We start from the raw sequence: 23,066 nt of genomic DNA, 5'->3' as shown, positions 1-23,066 counted from the left end.
TTGTTTGAACTGTTGCTCAGAAAACTGTTGTGGCATGAAATTGAAGTGACGGTTGGTCTCTCCGTTGGGAGCGTTCATCATTTTGTTTTTCTCTGGGAATGAGTGATCCATTTGACTACCGAGCAAATGACGTGACTGCTGCTGATCTCGCGGATAGTGATTGTCTGCAAAAGTTTGAGTGAAATTGTCAGGCATTGCTTGATGTTGAAATCCGGTTGCTGTACCGGAATTCCAGTACACAGTGTCTGATGGTTGATCGCTGGAAATATTGAGGGTAGCAAAACTTTGATTTGGAACATTCACATCAACAATCGGGCAACTCTGAACCTGTTTCGCATCTTCACTGAAGCTGCGATGCTTCTGTATCTCACTGTTCTCTTTTGGTTTCTGTTGCTGAGCATTGTATTTTTCTACACTTGTTCTTTCTTTTTGAAGATCACGATGACTGTTTTTGAACGGTACACCATCATGGTCATCAGAACTGAACACCTCATGCCAGCTCTCAGCGTTTTCACCTGCAATTTGCATTGGCGTTTTACGTCTCATTCCGCTTGGTTGTTTACGTCGGCTTCCTGAAACAACCACCTTGCTGCGTATTTTGTTGGGTTCTTCCGAGGAGGTGTCGGAAGAGATGAACTTTTGATGGTTTGACCCATGAAGCAGTCTAACATTTGGTTCTCAGCCATTTGCAATTTCTCCTTGCAGACTCTGCAGCAACAGTGTCGAACTCTTCTTGTGTCGACTGCTGTTCTATGAGCTCGTTTCACATGCGATTAAGCTCCGCTTTTTGCTGTCGAAGTTCGTCAACGAGCTCTTGGAGGTCTGTTGCTGCTTCTGTTTGTTGCATTTGTTCGTCGAGTAGGTCTTGTGCTGCTTCCCACTCAATGACTTTGAACTTCAAGAGTTGCATGAGTTGAGCCTTGGAGGTTGACTTTGTTTTGGTTTTGCTTGACATGGTTCTGGCTTTTCTCATTGGTTAATGGTTACTTTGTTTATGGTTGCACGATGACATTCACACAAAAAAATTATTGCACTATGAGTGTTATGAGTCACTGCACTTTTAGTTAGCACTTAAAATGTTGTTTGAACGCTTTTTAATTGTTTTTTTTTGTATCTAAAAATAACTTGAATGCTATTTATACTGCTGTTGTGGACAGCTATTAATGGTTTGGTTGTCTTATGTTTTACCAAATCTTGGTTGAATGCTGTTTTTTATTAAATTATATTATGCACGCTTTGCGCTGTGGGGAGGGTTTTGTCTGATCACGGTCGCAAAGAAACACCCTAACCTGGGGAGGATAATGTTTTACCTTTTAGAAAATTTTGTGCCTAGAAACAAAAACTTTTGCACTTGCGTGTCAGCAGGTGCAAAACTGTAAATCAGAATCAGCTAGAGTATATGTTTGAATGTAAGAAGGGCTTAATCAAACCCTGAAATTTTAAATGCTCTTTCGCTAGACTTAGGGTCAGAGAGTTTTAGCTGAACTAGAACGTGCTATAATCTAAGAAAGATCAGGCTTTGCTACCTATGTATATGTTCGACTATCCCCGTCGTCAGCCTATGCGTTGGTTCAAAAGAGAACCCGCAGCCTCACCCGCTCAGGCCCCAGTCAATCTTATTAGCAAATGTGGGACCTCTAGCCGCATGGACTAGAAAACTTCATTGAGCGGACTGCATCATAATGTTCGGAGTGCAATGAACGATGCAGGGGGAAGGTCATCGAACTGTAACTTACTTAGAAAGCCTGACAGCCTAGAAATTTGAAGTGCTAAAATATCAGATGGAAAAAATCTATAGCACGTTTAATTCAGCTAGGTGGTGGGATTTTTTCAAGTTTTAGTGAAAAACTACAAATCAGAAATTTTAAGTTGGCTCTGTATTGTTAGTCGATGGTTCGGTTTTAAAAGCGAGGATGCGCCAGAATTTGTTATCTTTTCTTTAGTCTGATCCGCTTTCAGAGACAACGACTGGTTTTAAGAGTTTGTTTTGCTGTATGTTCTTCTATAAGCTTGTATGCTTGTTAAATAATAGCTTACAAAGGTGTGGTTTATACCCGCATTTTCTATCAAAGTTAAGTGTGGCACGATGAAACTCATGTATGATAATGAATAAAAAGGTTTGGCATTGAAAGTCATGAAAAATCAAAGTTAAAGATATGACTTTTACTGCGATTATGAATATGAACTCAATAAATTTGAACTAAATAACAAGGGGAAGGATTGGGGGGCTAAACGGTTACGGACCGTTTACAAAAACTTTTCCTCTCAGAACAAAAAAATGACATACTTGAGACGTATGTTCGAACGTTCTGTATTACGCAGTCTCGCACGAGCGGTATATGCCATTATAAGTTTGTAAAAAATATCAATTCTACCTGGAGTATTCTAACGGGGGAGACCGCTCCCCATTCGTTTGATTTAACTGGGTTATTTTTTACTGCACTTGGTTTGCAGAGTTTGGTTTTTTGTCGTAACTTAGTATTAGTTTGAGATTTTGGTCGAAATGTACAGAGTAAGGGGCTTGTTTGTTCAGTGATTAAGTGATCGTGTTGAAACGATAATATTCAGTAGAAGGTTAAACCCTTTTTCAGGTGTTGAGTGATGTTAGAGTCTTACGTAGCTCCTCTTTTGATGAGCTACGTGAGTAAATACATCAAGAACATCCAACCACGAGATCTAAATCTCTCTATCTGGAACGGAGATGTTACGCTACACAAACTGGACCTGCGTCTGGACGTGATTGAGCAGGAACTGAAAATGCCCTTCAAACTGTTAAGTGGTCATATTAACCAATTGGACCTTAGAATCCCGTGGATGACTCTGGGATCTGAGCCGGTGGTGGTCAATATCAGCACTATTGAGCTTGTGTTTACTTTGAAACCGGCCCCTATGCAGGGTTGGCCATTTCGGACATCAGGACTAATAATAAGGAAAAAATAAAATTTTTGAATGCCTCGCGCAGGAAAAGAAATGAAATCTATTCTGCCCCCCAGCTTAGTGGGCATATAAATTTTACGTTAACGACCCCCATGCGCATAAGCTGTTTTCTACATAGTAATGTGCTATATAACTACACATAAAATGCATTTGGGGGGGGGGGTAAAATAGATCCAGAGAATGATATGGATAAACATATGAATTTCAAAGACGTTTAATCTTGTGTAATTAGCTTTTTTTTAATCTTTCAAAAGCATAAGGTTTTGAGTGGTCGCTATGGTTTGGTCCCAAGATTGATTCTGTTGTAATAATTGAAACAACATGTTTTTAAGGTGCGGAAATATTACCGTGCTTTGTCAAATTTTGACTTTTTGGGCGTTTCATAGAGGAAAATGAGCAAGAATTGTGCAGCCTTTTGAAGCCAGTTTGACTTTTTTCCAACAAATGAGCAAATTCTAAAAAGGGAGCAGAGTGTGGTGTGGTGTTGCAAATCTGTTAAAGTTCGGTTTTCTTGATTTCGTAATTGTTTCCTGTACTATTCGAAAAATGAATATTAAAAACTTTGAAAAAAATTGTTGGATAATCTGAACCCAATTGCAAATGATCCTCTGTTTTCTTCCCTGGATTCTGTATTAATTTTTTTAAACGCGAAACCGTGAAAGTCCTCTTTATCTCGTTCAGACTACGATAAGCTTGCCATCTTTCTCGGTTAATATGGAGCCGAAGAATAGAAAAACTTGTCAACCTATAGTTTCTCTATCCCGAATTCTTTAGATAACCAAATAAATCAGAGTTTGTGCTTGGTTTAGAGTTTCAGTTGAGTAAATTTGATACACTTATTTGATAAATTAGGAGAAACTATTTTTTAAAAAAAAACAAAGCAATTTTCAAGATACTCTTTACTTCCATTTTTTTTGTTTTTCGTTTTACTTATTCAAATTAGCTCCTCGGTTTCTGAAGAAGGCTCGTGCCAAGCGGAGATTGTTCCAACATAAGTCTCAAGTTCGTCAAAATTTGAGAGGTTAAGCTTTTTAGACTTATCAGTTTTGCGGAGCTCAAATTGAAGCAGTTTCTTGGAGCCCTTTGATTACTTTTTTACTATGAAAACTGAGAAAAAACTCAACACTTTTTTATATAACTTTAACATATCAAAACTAAATGCATTGGCAATCAATTAGTTGGATTCAAGATCCAAATTTATTGTTTTTATCAAAATAATACCGAATAATGATATGTCTTCAAAATTTTGTTGTTGATTATGTCCAGTTTTGTCTTTTTCTGAAGAACGCTTTAAAGTTATCTTCAACTCAGTCTCCTATATTGCTGAATTTGGACAGTTTAATTTTGACCAGTTTAGGTCGAACAAAGCAAAAAATTTTGTTCAATATTTACGTAACAAATCAAAGAAAACGTATAAAGTTAGTTTTTTTGCATTTTTCGTGGTGAAATAGAAAGATTACTGTTTTTTCTTTACATCACGCAGATGGACTCAGAAAATATCAATTCTACCTGGAGTATTCTAACGGGGGAGACCGCTCCCCATTCGTTTGATTTAACTGGGTTATTTTTTACTGCACTTGGTTTGCAGAGTTTGGTTTTTTGTCGTAACTTAGTATTAGTTTGAGATTTTGGTCGAAATGTACAGAGTAAGGGGCTTGTTTGTTCAGTGATTAAGTGATCGTGTTGAAACGATAATATTCAGTAGAAGGTTAAACCCTTTTTCAGGTGTTGAGTGATGTTAGAGTCTTACGTAGCTCCTCTTTTGATGAGCTACGTGAGTAAATACATCAAGAACATCCAACCACGAGATCTAAATCTCTCTATCTGGAACGGAGATGTTACGCTACACAAACTGGACCTGCGTCTGGACGTGATTGAGCAGGAACTGAAAATGCCCTTCAAACTGTTAAGTGGTCATATTAACCAATTGGACCTTAGAATCCCGTGGATGACTCTGGGATCTGAGCCGGTGGTGATCAATATCAGCACTATTGAGCTTGTGTTTACTTTGAAACCGGCCCCTATGCAGGGTTGGCCATTTCGGACATCAGGACTAATAATAAGGAAAAAATAAAATTTTTGAATGCCTCGCGCAGGAAAAGAAATGAAATCTATTCTGCCCCCCAGCTTAGTGGGCATATAAATTTTACGTTAACGACCCCCATGCGCATAAGCTGTTTTCTACATAGTAATGTGCTATATAACTACACATAAAATGCATTTGGGGGGGTAAAATAGATCCAGAGAATGATATGGATAAACATATGAATTTCAAAGACGTTTAATCTTGTGTAATTAGCTTTTTTTTAATCTTTCAAAAGCATAAGGTTTTGAGTGGTCGCTATGGTTTGGTCCCAAGATTGATTCTGTTGTAATAATTGAAACAACATGTTTTTAAGGTGCGGAAATATTATCATGCTTTGTCAAATTTTGACTTTTTGGGCGTTTCATAGAGGAAAATGAGCAAGAATTGTGCAGCCTTTTGAAGCCAGTTTGACTTTTTTCCAACAAATGAGCAAATTCTAAAAAGGGAGCAGAGTGTGGTGTGGTGTTGCAAATCTGTTAAAGTTCGGTTTTCTTGATTTCGTAATTGTTTCCTGTACTATTCGAAAAATGAATATTAAAAACTTTGAAAAAAATTGTTGGATAATCTGAACCCAATTGCAAATGATCCTCTGTTTTCTTCCCTGGATTCTGTATTAATTTTTTTAAACGCGAAACCGTGAAAGTCCTCTTTATCTCGTTCAGACTAAGATAAGCTTGCCATCTTTCTCGGTTATTATGGAGCCGAAGAATAGAAAAACTTGTCAACCTATAGTTTCTCTATCCCGAATTCTTTAGATAACCAAATAAATCAGAGTTTGTGCTTGGTTTAGAGTTTCAGTTGAGTAAATTTGATACACTTATTTGATAAATTAGGAGAAACTATTTTTTTAAAAAAAACAAAGCAATTTTCAAGATACTCTTTACTTCCATTTTTTTTTGTTTTTCGTTTTACTTACTCAAATTAGCTCCTCGGTTTCTGAAGACGGCTCGTGCCAAGCGGAGATTGTTCCAACATAAGTCTCAAGTTCGTCAAAATTTGAGAGGTTAAGCTCTTTAGACTTATCAGTTTTGCGGAGCTCAAATTGAAGCAGTTTCTTGGAGCCCTTTGATTACTTTTTTACTATGAAAACTGAGAAAAAACTCAACACTTTTTTATATAACTTTAACATATCAAAACTAAATGCATTGGCAATCAATTAGTTGGATTCAAGATCCAAATTTATTGTTTTTATCAAAATAATACCGAATAATGATATGTCTTCAAAATTTTGTTGTTGATTATGTCCAGTTTTGTCTTTTTCTGAAGAACGCTTTAAAGTTATCTTCAACTCAGTCTCCTATATTGCTGAATTTGGACAGTTTAATTTTGACCAGTTTAGGTCGAACAAAGCAAAAAATTTTGTTCAATATTTACGTAACAAATCAAAGAAAACGTATAAAGTTAGTTTTTTTGCATTTTTCGTGGTGAAATAGAAAGATTACTGTTTTTTCTTTACATCACGCAGATGGACTCTTTAATTTGATGATTCAGTCAATGTTGATCCATTTGGATAAAAGACGTTTTAAAGTCAAGCAATCAAAAGTTGAGAAGACGTTGCATTGTTGACAAAGGTATTATCCTTCGATTTTAATTCTCAAATGAATGTTTTTTTCTGTTCTTGTTACAAATTCCCAGTCCAAGATCAGTATCTCTAATTATATCTGTATGTAATTCTTAATTAACTGGTGGACTTGCTTTTGGCCAGTATTTTCCAGCAATTTAGAAAAGCTCTCTACCTCTTTAAAAAAATATTTAACAAATCACTCCCATAGAATTTCAATTAAGCCATACTGTTTCTACAAATTATACATTTTAGTAGCGCAAGCATCAATTCTAGTCTAAAGAAAGGAGGTTGAAAAAAGAAACAATATTTGTTTGTTTCCTCAAATGTTTTCGTTTCCTGTTGTTATTGTATGCCACTTGAAGAACCAAATCTGTTATTTTGTCATACACACCTTAATTTTTGGAAAGTTACAATGAGGAAGGGATACCATTTAATGAAGCAATTTTCGCAAAAATTTAACCAAAAATATGCTTTTCTACTTTTCAAAAAATTTTTTGATTTGAGTTTAATTTGAAAGCCAAAATATATGCCACTGATCTCCACTGAAATGCCAATGAAGAAATTTGAAGTTTTTTATTGGGTCGTTTTCAAATTTTCATTCGGAGGCCAACCGACATTTAAATTTTAAAGTTACCTGCATCATTAGGAACAATTCATCGAGTATAGATTTGAAAAAAAAATGTTCTTTGTGACCACATTGTTTTCCGTTGGTTTTGTCCAATTTTCCCCATGTGTCCGATTCTTTGAAAGTTCGATCAAATCAGTTGTTAAATTGCTTATATGATAATTAAGAATCCTCTGATCTTTCTCTTTATTCAACAATATAATATTAGCATGCCTTTGTCATTGAATCCATAATTTGGACACAAAATAGTTTGTTCGAGAGGCCAGAGAAACAACCAGAGATGAAAGAAGAAATTGACGAAGAGTTCAACGAAAGAGATTAACGAGATACTTCTGGCAATTGAAATTAGAGCGAACCAGTTATACGGCCATAAAAAGTTTTAAAAATCATTCGAGATTTCAAGGAAAGAGCAAAAGAAAAAAATTTTTTTTCTATAAAATTTTTTAAAAATCCGATCAAAAGTCTGTTCAAATTTTGATTGACATGCTCAAGTTCTTCTTGTTTTAGTTAAATGAAAATTCTATTGTACTACAAGGAAGTGAAAGCTCAAAATGGGTACTAAGTAGAAGAGAGTGATCGCGAAAAGTATTATTTTTTTTAATCTCTTCAATACTTATTTTTATAACAATATTTTCTCTTTTTTTTTCAAACCTATTTATATAACCGAAAATAATTGTTTCATAGTTTAAACGTTTTTTTGCAATTATATTAATATAATTTAATGTCCCCACACTCAAAACTAGCCTCTAAGATCTACAAACTGATGTTTCCTTTTTCTTTACGATGCGTAAAGAAAGATTGAAAATTTACTGAAGAAAGAAGCCGGCCTCAATTGTATGTTCCCCTTGTTGAAAAAATGAAACAATTAAACTTAGTTAACGCAGAATTTGATGCACAGGTAATTCTTGGAAAAATAAGTATCCATATTTTGTTTTCAAGAATGAGAATGTTGAAGGTGGCCTGATTTTTTCCGAGTTGACGTAATATGGAATAATTCAATTACAAAATAAACTTCAGAAAAACGAAACAAATTTTTAAAAAATTTTTAATGCTGTATTCATTATTGATTTCCTAATTTCTGGAAATTTTCTCTAATTACTGAAATAAATTTGGATTTTTCAAACGTCAATGAAAAACGAGAAAGTTTGGTAAATTTTTTAGCTTCTCGTCTTATTCAAATGTTTTGTTTACGAGGTAAGCATGGAAAATATTCTGTCTAATGGATTAGGCATTTGATGCGGCTAAAGGAAACAATTGACAAAATGTGTGATGGCTTGCTTAAAAATAACAGACAATTTGTCAATTAGTTTTACAACTCTGCTCATCAATTTTCCTACTTTTTGGATCATCTAGAAGCTTACAAAGGTCACCTTACTTGAGCTTTTGAAGAGATAACTTTTTATGCAAGTGAAGAAAATTGTAACGTTTGGTCACCTTTATCTTCGAGTTCCTCGGTTTACCATAAAATCTTCGTCTTCTAGTTGCAAAGCCGTACAGAGTTGAGCGTTGCTGGATTATTTTTAATATTCAAAAATATAAATATATTTAAAACATAAAATTATTTTGAAAAAAGTAGATATTGAAGTTTCCTTAGGATAGAAAAAAAACATTTTTTTGGAAATATTTTCAGTTTTCCTTTGGATTCTGACGTTGGAGCCCTTAAGATTTTTTCTTTGCCTTTTTTCAAAAAAAAGCATGCCCCAAATATAAAAATATGCCCCAAATATAAAAATATTAAATTTTCGGTTTTCAAGAGTTTTCGGATTTTTAAGATAATATCACAATCTATTCAAGTGTTGTATGTTTACTGCTTGACAACTAAATCAAACCTTTCAGTTCGATCAGTTTACAGGTTTTTTTTATTGAAATTAGTTGAACAAAATTACTATCTTTGCGCTTAGTGGCCTTTCCTGCATTTGATTTCAATTAGGAATGATAAACCCACGTTTTCAAAAAAAATCCATTATTTTTATCAATTGTTTATCAAAAAATGCATAGGACTAACACGAGTCATCTTGTTGGTATTACATTTGAATGTTTGAAATTGATACAGTAAAGTCGCTACATTTGAAGAGAATCAACCAATGGTTGAATCAACCAATTACCTTAAAGCACTTAAATGAAATTGTCAACCCTTCCTCACTAATAGAAAATGCTCCCAACTCCGAACAGATTACGATTCCCCAACCATCAAGTGACAGTCGACCGCCTGAGCCCAAAAACTACCCCGTCACGGCCGACCAGTCATTGTCAGCGAGTTATACGCAAAGTTTCATAACCAAAATAGTTAATAACGTATCGGTTAACATTAACAACCTCATTCTAAAGTACATCGAAGACGATATTGTCTTTTCTCTCAATTTAACGTCTCTTCAGCTATTTACAGCTGATGCAAATTGGGAAAAGGCGTTCGTCGACGCCGGTCAATCCCCAAATTTTGCAGTGAGAAAGGTGTGCAATATAAGTGATCTCACAATGTGTCTTGACAAACGCAACAACAATGGAATTATCGAAGCTTATCAAGATCCAATTTTGTACCGATGCTCATTTTGTATCAGAACTCATATCACATTCGACTCTGCGGCGTGCTCCCGAATGAAGACTATTAAAGTCCACGTCTTTTTTGACACGTTCGATCTGTCGTTGTCTGACGTTCAGTTGCCAATGTTTCTGCGACTTATTTCCTTGATTGTCGAGATCTACTACGGAACCTTAGAGCTCCCTAATCGTAGCGTGTATATCGAATCCGACCTCTCGCCGACAGATCGTGAAGCTCTCAATCAAAGCAGTGCTGTCACAATCAGCTCAGAATCTGACATCGAACATAACCAGGAGGCATTGGTGTTTGATGAAAATGCAGAGCAGCAAGAAGGGTGGATATCCTGGGCTTGGAACCGAATGCCGGCCGTTTGGAGCGATCCGGAAGCAGCGGTATCTAATGCAAACACTCCTCGGCTTTTGTCAATTGGGATTTTCGCCAACCGTTGTTCAATGTCGTTCAGACCCTGCTATTCAACAGCTTCTAGGAAATTACCAGTAGAACCGGCATTGAAAATTGAAGCCTTTGGTTGCGGAATTGATGTGCAAATGTACGGACTGCTCTTTTTCAGCTGCGACGCGGCTGCTACTCAAATTACATCATCCGTACTTGGGTTTTGTCCTTGCGGAGCACGTGATTGCTCTTATGAAAATTTGTTCACATTTCTCACCATCGGCGAAACGTTTGGGAGCAAAGTTGGACCGAACTTCATCACCAATTCACTATTCGATGAGCAGGCGCCGGAAAATATGGAAATTGAGCCATCTCCGATTTTGGACTCGGAAACTTACTTCAAAGTCATGACAGAGCAGAAAATGAAGGACATTTTTGGCGCGTTTCATTTCAGCTATGTCTTTCAATTGAGCGCCAATGAATCAGAGTACGGCGAAATTGTGTACAATCCATCGGAAAGACTTTTGCCGTACCCCGAGGCATCATACATGAAGTTGACAATTTATCCTTGTAACTTGATGATCACAAGTAGTGTAGTCCATCGTATGCAATTATTGACCCAACATGCTTCCAAAGTTACAACTAACTATCAGCCTTATAGTACTCCTAAGGAGATTGTTCCAACCAAAGTCAACCAACATTTGCCCAATAACACTGAGTGGAGCCTTCTGAACCAATACATATCAAAACGACAGAAAAGCATAAAAATCATTTCGCCCAATGTTGTAATATCGATTAGCAATCATCAGCATTTAGACAATTGCTTGCCACTTTTGTACGAAGACCAGAGCGCACATCATTTGCAACCTCTCTTAAGTCTTCAACTCAATTGCGATGTTCTTCAAATTACCTTGACAACGCCAATGTATGCTAAACGGGTTGTGGGGTTGCTATCGTTGGTTCCGAACTTGGACAAAAACTTATTCGACCAGTGTTTTTCAACCGTGACTGCAACTATTTCAAAAGGAACTTTATCTCTCTGCAAACTAGGAAATGATCCGGGCTTGTCGGCCAGTCAGAAAACATTTACATCGCCCGTTGATTTAACATTTACGTCCAGTTCACTTTGCCTGCAGAATTTCTGGAAGGAATCCGACATTGACTGCTCCAGCTTTTACCATTTCCAGACATCACCTGTGGAGTTATTTCTAAACAAAGCGCAGTTCCTGTTCCTGATCGAGTTTGCTCTGACGTCAAACTGTCTCATAAACCCGAAAATTAACGCTCATCTAAAACTAGGCCAATCTTCCTTAGTTGCGGACATTTTTGATGACTCTTATCCAAAATTACATCTGGTTTCCTCTTTTGCGGATTTCCAGTCATTTTCTAAATCTGATTACATTGTGGTTCAAGCGAATGTTGGTCATTTGACCTGTGGCTATTTTCAATCTACAGACGCGGGTTACATGCAAATATTCAAAACTGAGTCGCAAACGATGCCCCATTCTTTTGTGGAAATTAAAGCTTCGTTGCCCGGGAGCTTCGAAAGCTTGAATGTCGACAACAATTCTTTTGATGTTAGTGTATCGTCCTTTAGCTTCAACTTTGCCCCATTATTGAAAACTTGGCTTTGCTATGATGTGAAATTCTCGTCTAATGCGAACCAAGCTCAGTATTACTCTCCGATTTTCTTCCTGTTTAAAGGGGAGCAAGTTTTTTCCAATTATTGCTCAGCTTCTGTTATCCTGGCAACTTACGAAAAGCCTGCGGCGAATAATCAGTTGGATTTATTGAACAAGATCAAGTGTCTAAATTTCCAAGTTGCTACCGAATACAGTCAAGTTCAATGCTATCACCCCAGTTCTGAATTGTCAATGTCAGTTATAACTGTTTCATTGCCAATAATTAAACTGACAAGTCAAGGGTATAACTCAGTGACCTCAGGCGGAAGTACGGATACCTCAACAGCACGGACATCTGGGTTCCCCTGGTTCCTAAACCTGCCTTTCTTGGAAGTAAAAACGGACTCCGAAACTGTAGTGCTAATCAAAACCACAAGTTTGAATTTGGCCGTGACGAACAGCTCAAAAAGCCACCACCATCACAACGCAAACACACCAGAACAAATGACAACTAACGTGATGTCTGTATCTTGTCATTTTAACTGCGAAAATGTCCAAATCTTGCTATCAAATCCAAGACTTATTCGAACCCTGCATTGTTTAAATTTCATAAATGACGTAATTGGAAATGTCTGCGTGCGTATGACAGTACCGAGCGAAGTTAACCACGACACTGTGGGAAGTATGGTCAAGGAGTCCATGGCTAGCCCATCCATAATTTGGAGAAACAACACCGCATCCGATGTTGATAGCGAAGAAGCGGGAAATAACGATTCTGCGTCTCAGAACAACCCAAATGTCGGTGGTCAACCCCTTGAAATGGAATCGGAGTCGCACAAAAGTGAACATGCCATAAATTCAGCTCAAAATGTGAAAACTAATTTGTTCTTGCAGGCAACGTTGAACAAACTTGATATCCTACTCTACAAAACTGATGTTGAAATTTCTGGGCATAGTTTGGCGGTAAATAGTCGAAACGAGAAACCTTCGGTCGTAGCGACAGTAAATGAGATATCACTAATAGCTGATACACATTCTGCAAGTTTGCAAACGAAGTTGAAATTAACATCTGTGGAGATTATTGACTGTGGCCAGAAAATCTTTTCGAGCGACCCTTGGTTTCGCTATGATACTTTTTGTCACTCGGTATCAAACGAAGATCCTGAAAATGACGATGATTTGAGGAATGCAAGCCGAGCTGAAGAGTTTTTACGAAGATTCAGGCAAAATCACAACCAACCACGTGATGCGTTTTGTTCCGTTATTTTCACTAAAGCTTTAAGCAGAGTTATACTTCAGAAACTGGCCTCTCAGACATCTAAAAAGTTGTCCAGTGCTCAGCAAATGAATGAAGAAAATTATGTGAGTGAAATATGCGTGAATATGAGCAGTTTCGATGGAGTTGTATTAGCACGGACGGTATCCTTGTTGCTGGAAGTTTTTAACTTTGCAAGTGTCCATTTCGAGGCTCCTCAATCTGGTACAAGTTCGCAAACCAGCAGAAAGTCATTACGAAACACCAAGGTTCTCTGCGTGAGGAATTTACCTTTGGTAAACGTCAACTTCCAGGAATCAAGATTTTGTATTCCGGTTTTGGAACAGGAATGCCAAGTTAGTTCCGAGAATGAGAGAGCTTCCGCTGACTGCTTCCTGGTCCAAATGGAAAGCTTACAAGTGACGCCTCACACCGATCGACCAATTCAGAGATCAATTTTGAAGAATAGTTTCTACACTAAGGCTTTACTCTCGGGTGACATCAACGTCCCAGGAGCTTTGGTTGAAGATCGTCAGTATTCTCTCACCGTCAAAAATTTCTGCATTGGAACTGTTAAATGGGAAGATCTTTTACTGTCTCCTGATAAGCAGAAATTAGAAATTTTGGATGTGAGGAGCCAGAATCCCGCCCTTGAGTGGAACAAAAGCGAATATCTCCAGGCCATTATGCGACCATTAAAAATGGCACAGGTATTAGATAACATATCCATTAGAAGTGAGTTTGCACCAGCAATTGTTGTAACGAGGTCTGTTGCTTCTAAGTATACAGAGTTTGTGGTTGTGAGTGGTCATGCTGCCCAAATGGAACTTTCCAATATCAATGTCAAGCTTAGTGATGAACTTGTACGTTTAGCTGAAAAGTTAGTGTCTGAGTTTTCGTTGGAACCCAGGACAGCTGAAATTATTTCGATCGAAACTGAAACAAAGGCGCTATCAATAGATACTGCCCCATCTGCGGCAAATGCAATGACGTCAGAATTTGATACGTCTTTTGGCTCTGAAACATCGTTTCAGCAGTACAGTTTTTCCCCAGTCAAACGTCGTTTAGGGACCATCACGGAAACTAGGGCTAAGAACGCGTTCGTATTACCAGATCTGCAAATTACGAGAAGAAATACATCTAAAAAGGCAATACCAATTGAAGGATTGCTGATATTAAGTGGATTCGAATTAAACTTGAGCCAAAAAACAAAGTTGAGTAACTTGGAACCCCTCGCAAAGATGACCGTTGCTCATTCCTTCATAAGTTATAAGTCGTCTGAAAATGATCTGCTTGAAGTTTCTTCATATGGATTTAACGTCCTTGTGTCGAAGAAGCAATTCGTAGAAGGAAAACCAAAATTATCAGATAGTGATTTATTTGACAGCTTGGTGTCTTGTTCTGGGAGCTCTCGCGACGTTTCGCCATTAATGCGTAGTACCATCAGTGGACTTTTTGCCAACAGTTTTGATACCAGTTTCACATGCAAGGTTCCCATATCTTTCCACTTCAACCCAAAAATTGCCCAACAGGTTCAAAACATCTATAATTTTGCAACCGGCTTAGTGCAAGTTCCAGGTTTGACTTCGGGGGCGCAAAACCTTCAAGTGAAAGACACCTCCAGTGAATGCAATCCAATAGATGACCCAGTTCAAGTCAAATGTGCAGTCTTACTTGACGGATTTAGAGTCAAAATTGATGGTGAACTTAATCACGCTTTTGTGCTTGATGTTCAAAAAATAGATTCTTCCGGATTTTTTGAAAGCAAGTCGTCAGTTTTTGGCAACCTTAAATTGAAGAGTGTATACGCATCAACTGAGCACCCCCTTACGAGAAAACCGCGAAGTTTGATCGAGCCATTTGATATTAATTTGACATTGGCGAGTATTTTTGAGAATCAGCTTGCTCTAAACTATGTGGAATTCAGCACAGATTTGATCAAACTCGATGTAAACAAACAAATGATTGAATCTTTACAGTGTGTAGCTGTTGTTTGTCAGCAGGTATTGTCTCATAAAAGTGAAACAAGAAGTTCTGAACAGTCACAAAAGCCGGAAAAGTCTGATAGCAATAGCGTAGCTATTGAGATTTTTAGCTCTGACGAAGGTTTAAACGTCGAAGATTCAAAAGACGATATTCGAAATGGAAGTCTGACCTATATTTCGGAGAAAACGCATTTTTCAGAGTTTCCTGGAGTGAATCAAGTTTCCTTTTCAGACGAATCAGACTCTGAAACGTATATGAGCTGGTGCTACGAATCTCCTAGGTCCCTGAAAAACGTTGAAATTTCCCCGATGCCTTTTAGAAACCTATTTGAGACAAAAATCAAACCTAAAGTTGTTGTCCAGCTAAGTGCATGGGATGTTGCAAATCAAACCTTTGTCTTCTGTGCTGAGAAAGTTTTGTCTGAAGATGAGCTTGTCAACATAGTGGACTCTGGATCGATTCCGAATATTGTTTCGCCAATGTGGAGACTGGAAATCCTGAACAACGAATTATCATCGTACCCTAAACAGAATAAAAATATCGCCTCACTCAATGCGTTCAAACTAGTATCAGCCATTTCTCTAGGTGGTTCAGCCCGTGTTGATTCGGAAATTCCTGTGAACTCAAAGCAGAATGTAAATGTCAAACTAAACACAGCTTTCCATGGATGCTTGACGGCAATAAAATCAGGCTTAGAACAAACGTGCAGCTCAGAAAATGATCCGAACCATCTCAGCTTCGCTGACGTCGTGCAATTTCAGGTCGGCAATTTAGATTTAGTTTCAGATCTGGACAGGGAGAACAACGTTTCCTGCAACATTCTAGCAAAATACCTCGCTATGGATCTCGCTTGCGACGGATTTCTGCAGAATATCATCAGTTGTCCAAACATTTCAATTAATGTAAGCATGGAATTGAACTCGAAGAAGCTAAGCCTGGAGTCAGAAATCGCCGAAACAAACGTCGAGATGTCTTTGCCCAAAATTAGAGCAATCTCAGGTCTCAACTTCGCAGATTTCTGCAGCGAGGCCTCTATGTATACGTATATAGCGGTGAATAAATTAACGTGTAACGTGGTGATACAACATCCAAGTTTGGGTCATTTTTCGGTAAGACCTGGTGGTATAATGCCCATACCCCTGCCCATTGAGAGTTCCCCCATAAACGTTGCCTTAAACGGTAATCAAAACTTTGCTCAAGTTCAGCTTGTAAGAGGTCACACCAAAAATGTATGCCTGCTCGACCATAGAGATTCGAGGTTTTACTCTGTATCTTTACAATGCTGTGAGCCAAAAAATAATGAAAAAATAATCCAGGTTGAAATAGCGAATTCATTCTCTGTGACAAATTATTTGAACCATGATGTGAAAGTTGTGGCCGATTTGCTCTCACCGAAAAACAAAGTGTTGGTGAAAAGTGTGACTTGTGAAGTTGCTCAGCCATGTGATAATTATGCGCTTCTGAAAAAGAGCTCTGAGAAGTTGAGCATAATGCTGCCGTTGCCAACAGCGGACGAAATAGTCCTAATGCATATCAGTGGAACGGATAACGTTTCGGCATCGATTCCAGTCCTAAAACCAGATCCTGTCAAGAAAATCAAAATGGGTTCAATATACGCTGTTTGCAAAATTGAGAAAAGTTTTGCTGTTGTTTTACATCCTCAATATAATTTGAGTAATTTTCTGCCGTTCGAATTAACAATTTTGTGTTCAAATCTGAGCGTGGGTTCGGATTCTGTGGCTATATCTTTGAGAGCCTGTTCAGAAAAACAATTGATTGAATTGGACAATAATGGTGTGTACGAAGCCACTCTTTTATCAAATACCGGCGTGCCGCTGTTTTCTCAACCACCATTTACGTTTTCAAGTGCTGAAGTTTTACGCTCTGTATTAGCTTCTGAAAAGCTTAAGAGTGATATCAAAAGGTTGCAAATAATTGTGAAATCGGTTGAAAGGTTTGTGGAAACTAGCGATCTTTCTGTTAACATAGTTACTGAAAAATCAGAATTATTTGAACATTCGGCAACTTTTCACGTGTTTCCGAAGTTGGTGGTCGTCAACCAATCGGAACAGTCGGTTTCAATCAAACGAGAAACTCATTTTGGAACGAACAGTATAAAACTGCATCAAAATATGGGCGTTTTAGTTCATAAGGATTGCTCGCAATTTGCGGTCAATTTGATTTCGGAAATTGACGACTTCCCTAAAGTTGTGGTCGAGTTACTTCAAGACGAAGTCCCAAGGGTTTTAGCAGGAAATGCGAACTTGGGGCTCAAATTGCATGATGTGCAAGAGTTTAGCTTTGTATCAACATCCCAAAAAGTTGTTTGTTTCCTTAAGATAAGCAGCGAAATTTTGGCAGACACAAGAGTTGTTGCAATACACGAACAAGTCAAAATTGTGAACGAATCACCGTTTGACCTCAAAATGAATGTCGCACTTTGTAAATCAAAAAGTGAAAACTTTTCGACTGAAAAAGAGGGCACTGAACTTATCCCATTAAGTAAAAACGAAACTAGTGCCGACTCTTCATTGAATCCATGGAAATTTAATTCTGAAACTTCCAGGCAGTTGAAAGTTTTAACGTTGCTGAGCAGCGACAATTCATTGCTTTCAAGAACGGTTCTCAACAACCCGTTTGAAACTATCATTAGCACTGGAAATTCAGTTCTATCGTTAAGTTTGACCAAAAGATTGCTTGATTCGGAGCTGATAAGAGTTGAAAATTGTGGTCAACCTGCCATTGTGATCAGAAACATTTCAGAATATTCGTTAATCATTGGGAGCTGTAAAGATGCGAAAAGTCTTCCAGAAGAAATACTGGACATAAATTGCAATTTCTTAACCGAAATTGAGCCAAAGCAAATAAAAGCTGTTAGAAGCTGCAAGTTCGTGAGATTTTGCTGCAAAGAGTCGAAAGTAGCGGATGTAAAGTCGTGGAGTGATCACATTGAGGTCGCAATTGATACAATATCCATTATGATTCCGGGAATTGGTTGCATATATGGTCAGTTTGAACTCAAAGGAATGCACACGGAGTTAACTTTGTCGTCTAAGCCCTTCGATTTGATGTCTCCGCGGAGTCCAAAAGTAGCAAATGATTTCAATTTCAATATCAATTTGAGTTTGAAAGAAATCTCGCTGTCTTATTTCGATTGTGCAATACCTCAAGAGTTCCCTTCTGAAGTTTTAAGACTTACAATTGCAGGTCCCAGGTTGAAGGTGGAAAGCTTAAGGCCATTTTGTGATGGATTTGAGGTAGATTTTTCAATCAGATCGTTTCAAATTGATAACCAACTTGCTCAAAGCACGACCCAGTTTGATTTTCCTGTGATCTTTTTATTGCAGCCGCCAAAAAATTTAATGAAAAGTGAAGACGTGGAACCACGAGGTTTTTTCTGTGGAATGCGGGTTTACAAAAATGACAGCGAGTTGAAATTGCAAAATGTGAAAATGAAAATTGAAGAAATTGAGTGTCTTTTTGAAGATACCTTTTTCACCACAATGTTGCATTACGGAATGCAAATAAAGCAATTGCTGTCTTCAAACGCGGACACGTCGGCTGAAATTCCAACTTGTACAAAATCAGCTCCGTTTTTAATCCCAATTGAAAGTATTGAAGTGGAACCAATATCAGTGAAACTAAGTTTGCATGCTAACATCAAAATGTATATCGCGCTGGATCAATCACCGCTGTATTTCTACGCATTTAAAAAAGATTTCCAATCGTCCGTCTCTTTCAAGCGATTTTCGGAAGATCTCGTTTTGCATTACGGTTCCGGTCTCTTCCTGAAAGCTGGCGTTGCATTGGGTTCTTTGGACATAATTGGGAACCCCATGCGATTTGTGAGTGAACTCAAAACTGGCGTTAAAGACCTGCTAACCATGCCCTATGATGGCCTAACTAGAGGTCCCACGTCGTTCATTACTGGAATTACGGGTGGAGGGATATCATGCGTGAAGCATATCTCATCGGGTGCTCTAGGGTGCTTAGTTAACCTCTCGTTCAGTATCGCAAAAAACCTCGATCGACTATCCATGGACGTCGGTTACAGTAATTATCAAAATCAATTACGAAGACACAAACCTGTGTACTTCTCAAGTGGCGTTGTTAAAGGTATGACAGGATTCGGTATCGCACTTCTAGGAGCTGTAGCTGGTGTTGTGAATTTGCCGATCGAAACGATGACTAAAGCTGGCGAAGAAAACTACACGGGAACTCAGATTGTCGGTAGTATGGTTAAGGGTGTTAGTGCTGGGTTAGTGGGTGTACTAGCAAAACCGATAGGCGGTGCTGCGGATTTTGTAGCCCACACTGGTCAAGGTCTGATGACCACAACAGGCTTGGTCGTAGAGCATTCTCCGAAAGTACGACCCAAGCTCCAGTTAAATCTTATGAGTTGTCCAGCTTTGGATTTGTTCAACATGATGGTACTATACTCCAATTCGTTCTCAGACGATGTAGATCACTTTTTGGTGACATTAGCAGTCAATGCGACGTTGTCTATCGCATCGACAAGAAGGCAGCTGACAACGTCTCTCGCCCTCAGCAATTATGGATTGTACATTTGGCTGAGACACTCTATTCAAATTCTGAACATGGAACCCTCGTTCGCGTTCTACCCGTTCCATCTGATAGGGATTTTTGAAGACAAAGACGAAGAGAGCAAGATCTATTTGCAATTGGATTTGTCAGGTACGTTCAATTGCTCTTGTACGAAGTTTGAAGCAAATATTGTAAACGTGTCTTTTTAATGCAAAATTTTTGCTTGACCGTTTGTTTTAGAACATTCTCCGACTTATGGAGTGACTTTTTCACGCTTGAATTCTTCATTTTTGAGTGATCTAAGTTGCTCTCTTTTTGATATGAAGTTTGTTGCTATGACAGAAGCGATTATGAGCGAATAGACTCGAAGCCATTGTCTCTCAGTGGTTAAGAGGTTGAGCTGGCCGCCTGGAGGTGCGAGGTTCGAACCCCTGAGGGGTCATAGTTTTTGTCCATAAAACTTTTCTAAGCTACCTCCCTTCAATTAAATTGCCATCTGTCGTTCGAGAACAATTCATCCGACGTTGGTCGGTTTGTATGTAGTGCTTATTGTTATCACAGATTGCATTGTTCTAAAAATTTGGGACCAGTGTCTAATAACTATACTACAATTATGTCGTAGATTGTGCATTTGTTTTTCAGCTGTTTCCTTTTTAGAAAATGCTTAGGCTTATAATCGAATTAAAACTGGCACTCCCTTGAGTTCACAACTTTATCGTCTCAGAAGATTAGCGAGCGTAAAACTTGTACTTACAATTGTTATGTTGTATTTTAGTTAGGTTCTGACAGCGATTTTGCGTGAGACGAATTGAATTAGGAGCTTGTTTTGTCACATTGATGTGTTTATTGGCTTCTTTTTGTAAATTTTGTAAATAGTTACTAGAGTCATCTGACAATTCAAAATGGCAAGATGGGGAAAGCATCGTTTACCAAAAAAAACATCTTTTATGTCACTATTAAATAAGTAAAAATCAGTGAAAGAAATAAAAGCCATGGATTAATCTTAAATTTCTGACTTATTTTTTCAACAAAACAAACAATTTATCTTTAAATTTTAACAAGTAATTAGGTAATGCAAAAACAAAAATTTGCTCGTTTGTGCTTTGTTAATGCTGCCCACGAACTAAGCAATATCACAGCGAGAACATGTGGTGAGTTTTGAGAGTTTCGCTTCGTATATCATCTTTGTTTTTTGCTGTCTCTTTATAGTTATACTCGATTAAATCACTATAGACTATAGGCAGTTCTCAACCAAATTTCTTTGTCATGATCAGCTTTTAAACATATTTTAAAAATGATCCGAATAAAGTATCATAACAATAGAAACTAATTGAGCGAGAATTGTCAAAATCTTCGTTTCAAAATTGTTCTTTAAAGCGGAATTTCAATGCTGAATTTAAAATGCGGAATTTCTTGGATACCCTCAAAAAGCTGAATGTGTTAATGAAAAAAGTGAGAGCAGCATTAAGTTTCTTTGTTTGAAAGTTCTGCGACCAATTATTAACTCGTACGCGTATTTGTCTAGCGAATATTTGTCTAACTAATAGATGGTCATTGCAAGCACAAGCTATCAGATATAATTTTTGCAAAATCAGACGTAAGTTTGATTAAATTGTCTAATGTAACTCTCTATCTTCTGAGCTACTGGGAGGCTTCCTCCTGAAGTTCTGTGTTGCAAATACAATTCTATATTTCCTTTACAAATGTCTCTATTCTGCTAAGATGAGGAAATTTTGTAATTTCCGAGGAAGACAAATAGTAGTGAGACTTGCAAGAATCAATTGTGTGAAGCGTTTCATGCTCGATATTGTCTAAATAACTTATTAATTGCTCTCGAACGAAGGTCTCTTAATGCTAAATTTTTGCTTGGCCGTTTTGACTTTTCGAGTGACTTTTGCGCCATTTACTTTTTGCGTTTTGAGCGATCTAAATGTCTCTCTCATCCAACATTTTTAACCGCTGAACTCAATTGGTGGCAGTTCACTACTAAAATTCAGATGAAAGGAGCCAAACTTGTTCTCATATTTTCACTTTGATTTTTTTAAGTGTTTATAGTGGTATATAACCTATAATGACCTCATTCGAAGCCCTCTTTAGTGAATATTGCCCCCCCCCCCCCCGACTGAAGCAGGCTGCTATAGATTGCGCTAGCACTAGTCGTTCGAGTGTATTTTTTCCGACGTTAGTCGGTTATGTTTTTAATTGGCTGTCCCTTGGTTTTAACGCCTGATTTTTTTTGCAATTTGTGGTAATGTGTTTTTAGGGCTTGATTAATTTTTCAGTTTTTAGTGTTTGGTTTGAAACGCTATACGATGTGTTTAGATCAAATCGGAGACAACCATCAGTTGAGCATTGACTCTGATTGCAACAGTAGTGTCGATCTGCTCTCGCGGTACGTGCGCGACTACTCAGCGTCCGCTAAGTTGATCGCCACAACTGTCAACCTCTCGACCAGCCACGACTCGGTTCCGAATGATAACGACGACGAAGAGAGTGAACAAATTACCGAGGAAAGGTTAACTGAGAACCAGGCTAGTGGCTCTGGCATTCAAAATCCGAATATCACCAGGCAGACTAAAAGTCAAAATTCGTCGTCATCTACTCTAGAAAACGACATGAATTCATCAACTGCAACTTCGACGAACCGAACTTTGCATCTTTATTTGGAAAGCAGTGACAAGAAACTGTTCCTGACTAAATATTATCAATTGACTGATCGTTTCAGAAGGGAAAAGGGATTGAAAGATAAACTACAAATTGTACAGGTTATGTAAAATATTTAATTGTATAAACATGGCTATTCCTAAATTTGATTCGATAAATTCAGTATGGAAGGGAAGAAAAAGCAATATGATATTAATCTAGAAAAGGGAATTTAAATTATTTCAGGTGTCGTTTTTAAATACGCGAGTTTGAACACCTCTCCTTCGATTATCAAGCTAAGTTTCTTTAATGGAAAGGTATTGCAATAGTAAGAATTAACGATTTTCAGATATAAAGAACTACTGGGTTGTCAAGTGGAACTTGTGGAAGGTTGTAACTAGTCGACGGCTCGATACCCTAGGGGTAAAGACACGCCAAAGATTGAAAGTTGAAAGTTCAATCATGCTTCTGTGAAGTTGTGCGTGAGCTAAATAGCTATCGACCACAGCTTGAACAATGGCGGTACCATGTGAAAGTTTCCAAAAAGTTACCAAGATCAAAAAAGCAATAAAACTCATGAGCAGTCTGAATTGTGGGGATAAAACTCTGTGGGCATTCCCGGTTGACATCACATCCACGTCCCATATTTCAGTTGAAAATTGATTCCATTGAAAGTTCACATAATTGACCAAATTTTGGACTTGAGCACTTTAAGGGACAATTGGTATTTTAAGGGACACTCAAATGCATAATAGGAAAGAAAAGAATTATTTTTCCAACCTCGTGCTTCAGACTTAATTTGAATTTGCTGCTTGCGCTGTTCAAATGGTTTTGTTTAAATTATCACTCCGATATGATGGGATGGTCACCG

The 23,066-nt window shown here is 37.8% G+C and overlaps 1 protein-coding gene across 2 annotated transcripts; it reads left to right on the top strand.

Annotated features, from left to right (window-relative positions):
• The first annotated feature begins 2,563 nt into the window (after positions 1–2,563).
• On the top strand, positions 2,564–22,445 carry LOC142339187 (intermembrane lipid transfer protein VPS13B-like). Of its 2 annotated transcripts, none has more exons than XM_075388987.1 (3): positions 2,564–2,896; positions 9,362–19,702; positions 21,875–22,445. In XM_075388987.1, the coding sequence occupies exons 1-3, from the start codon at positions 2,602–2,604 to the stop codon at positions 22,324–22,326; spliced, it is 11,088 nt and encodes a 3,695-aa protein (XP_075245102.1). In that variant the 5' UTR covers positions 2,564–2,601; the 3' UTR covers positions 22,327–22,445. The 2 variants fall into 2 exon arrangements, with proteins under 2 accessions (XP_075245102.1, XP_075245101.1); XM_075388986.1 differs by lacking the exon at positions 2,564–2,896 and adding an exon at positions 4,635–4,967.
• The last annotated feature ends 621 nt before the right edge of the window (positions 22,446–23,066 follow it).

Source organism: Convolutriloba macropyga, chromosome 5, assembly GCF_964194025.1.
Source record: "Convolutriloba macropyga chromosome 5, txConMacr16.3, whole genome shotgun sequence".
NCBI lineage: Eukaryota > Metazoa > Xenacoelomorpha > Acoela > Convolutidae > Convolutriloba > Convolutriloba macropyga.
Note: the sequence above shows the minus strand (reverse complement) of the source record. Positions and strands in the feature narration are given on the sequence as shown.

Bases quoted from the DNA above. Each gene is read 5' to 3' on its own strand.
- LOC142339187 (XM_075388987.1), top strand. From the start codon at position 2,602: ATGTTAGAGTCTTACGTAGCTCCTCTTTTGATGAGCTACGTGAGTAAA. The intron at 2,897-9,361 runs GTTGGCCATTTC...CCTCACTAATAG, and splicing joins GAAACCGGCCCCTATGCAGG to AAAATGCTCCCAACTCCGAA. The intron at 19,703-21,874 runs GTACGTTCAATT...CGATGTGTTTAG, and splicing joins TTTGCAATTGGATTTGTCAG to ATCAAATCGGAGACAACCAT.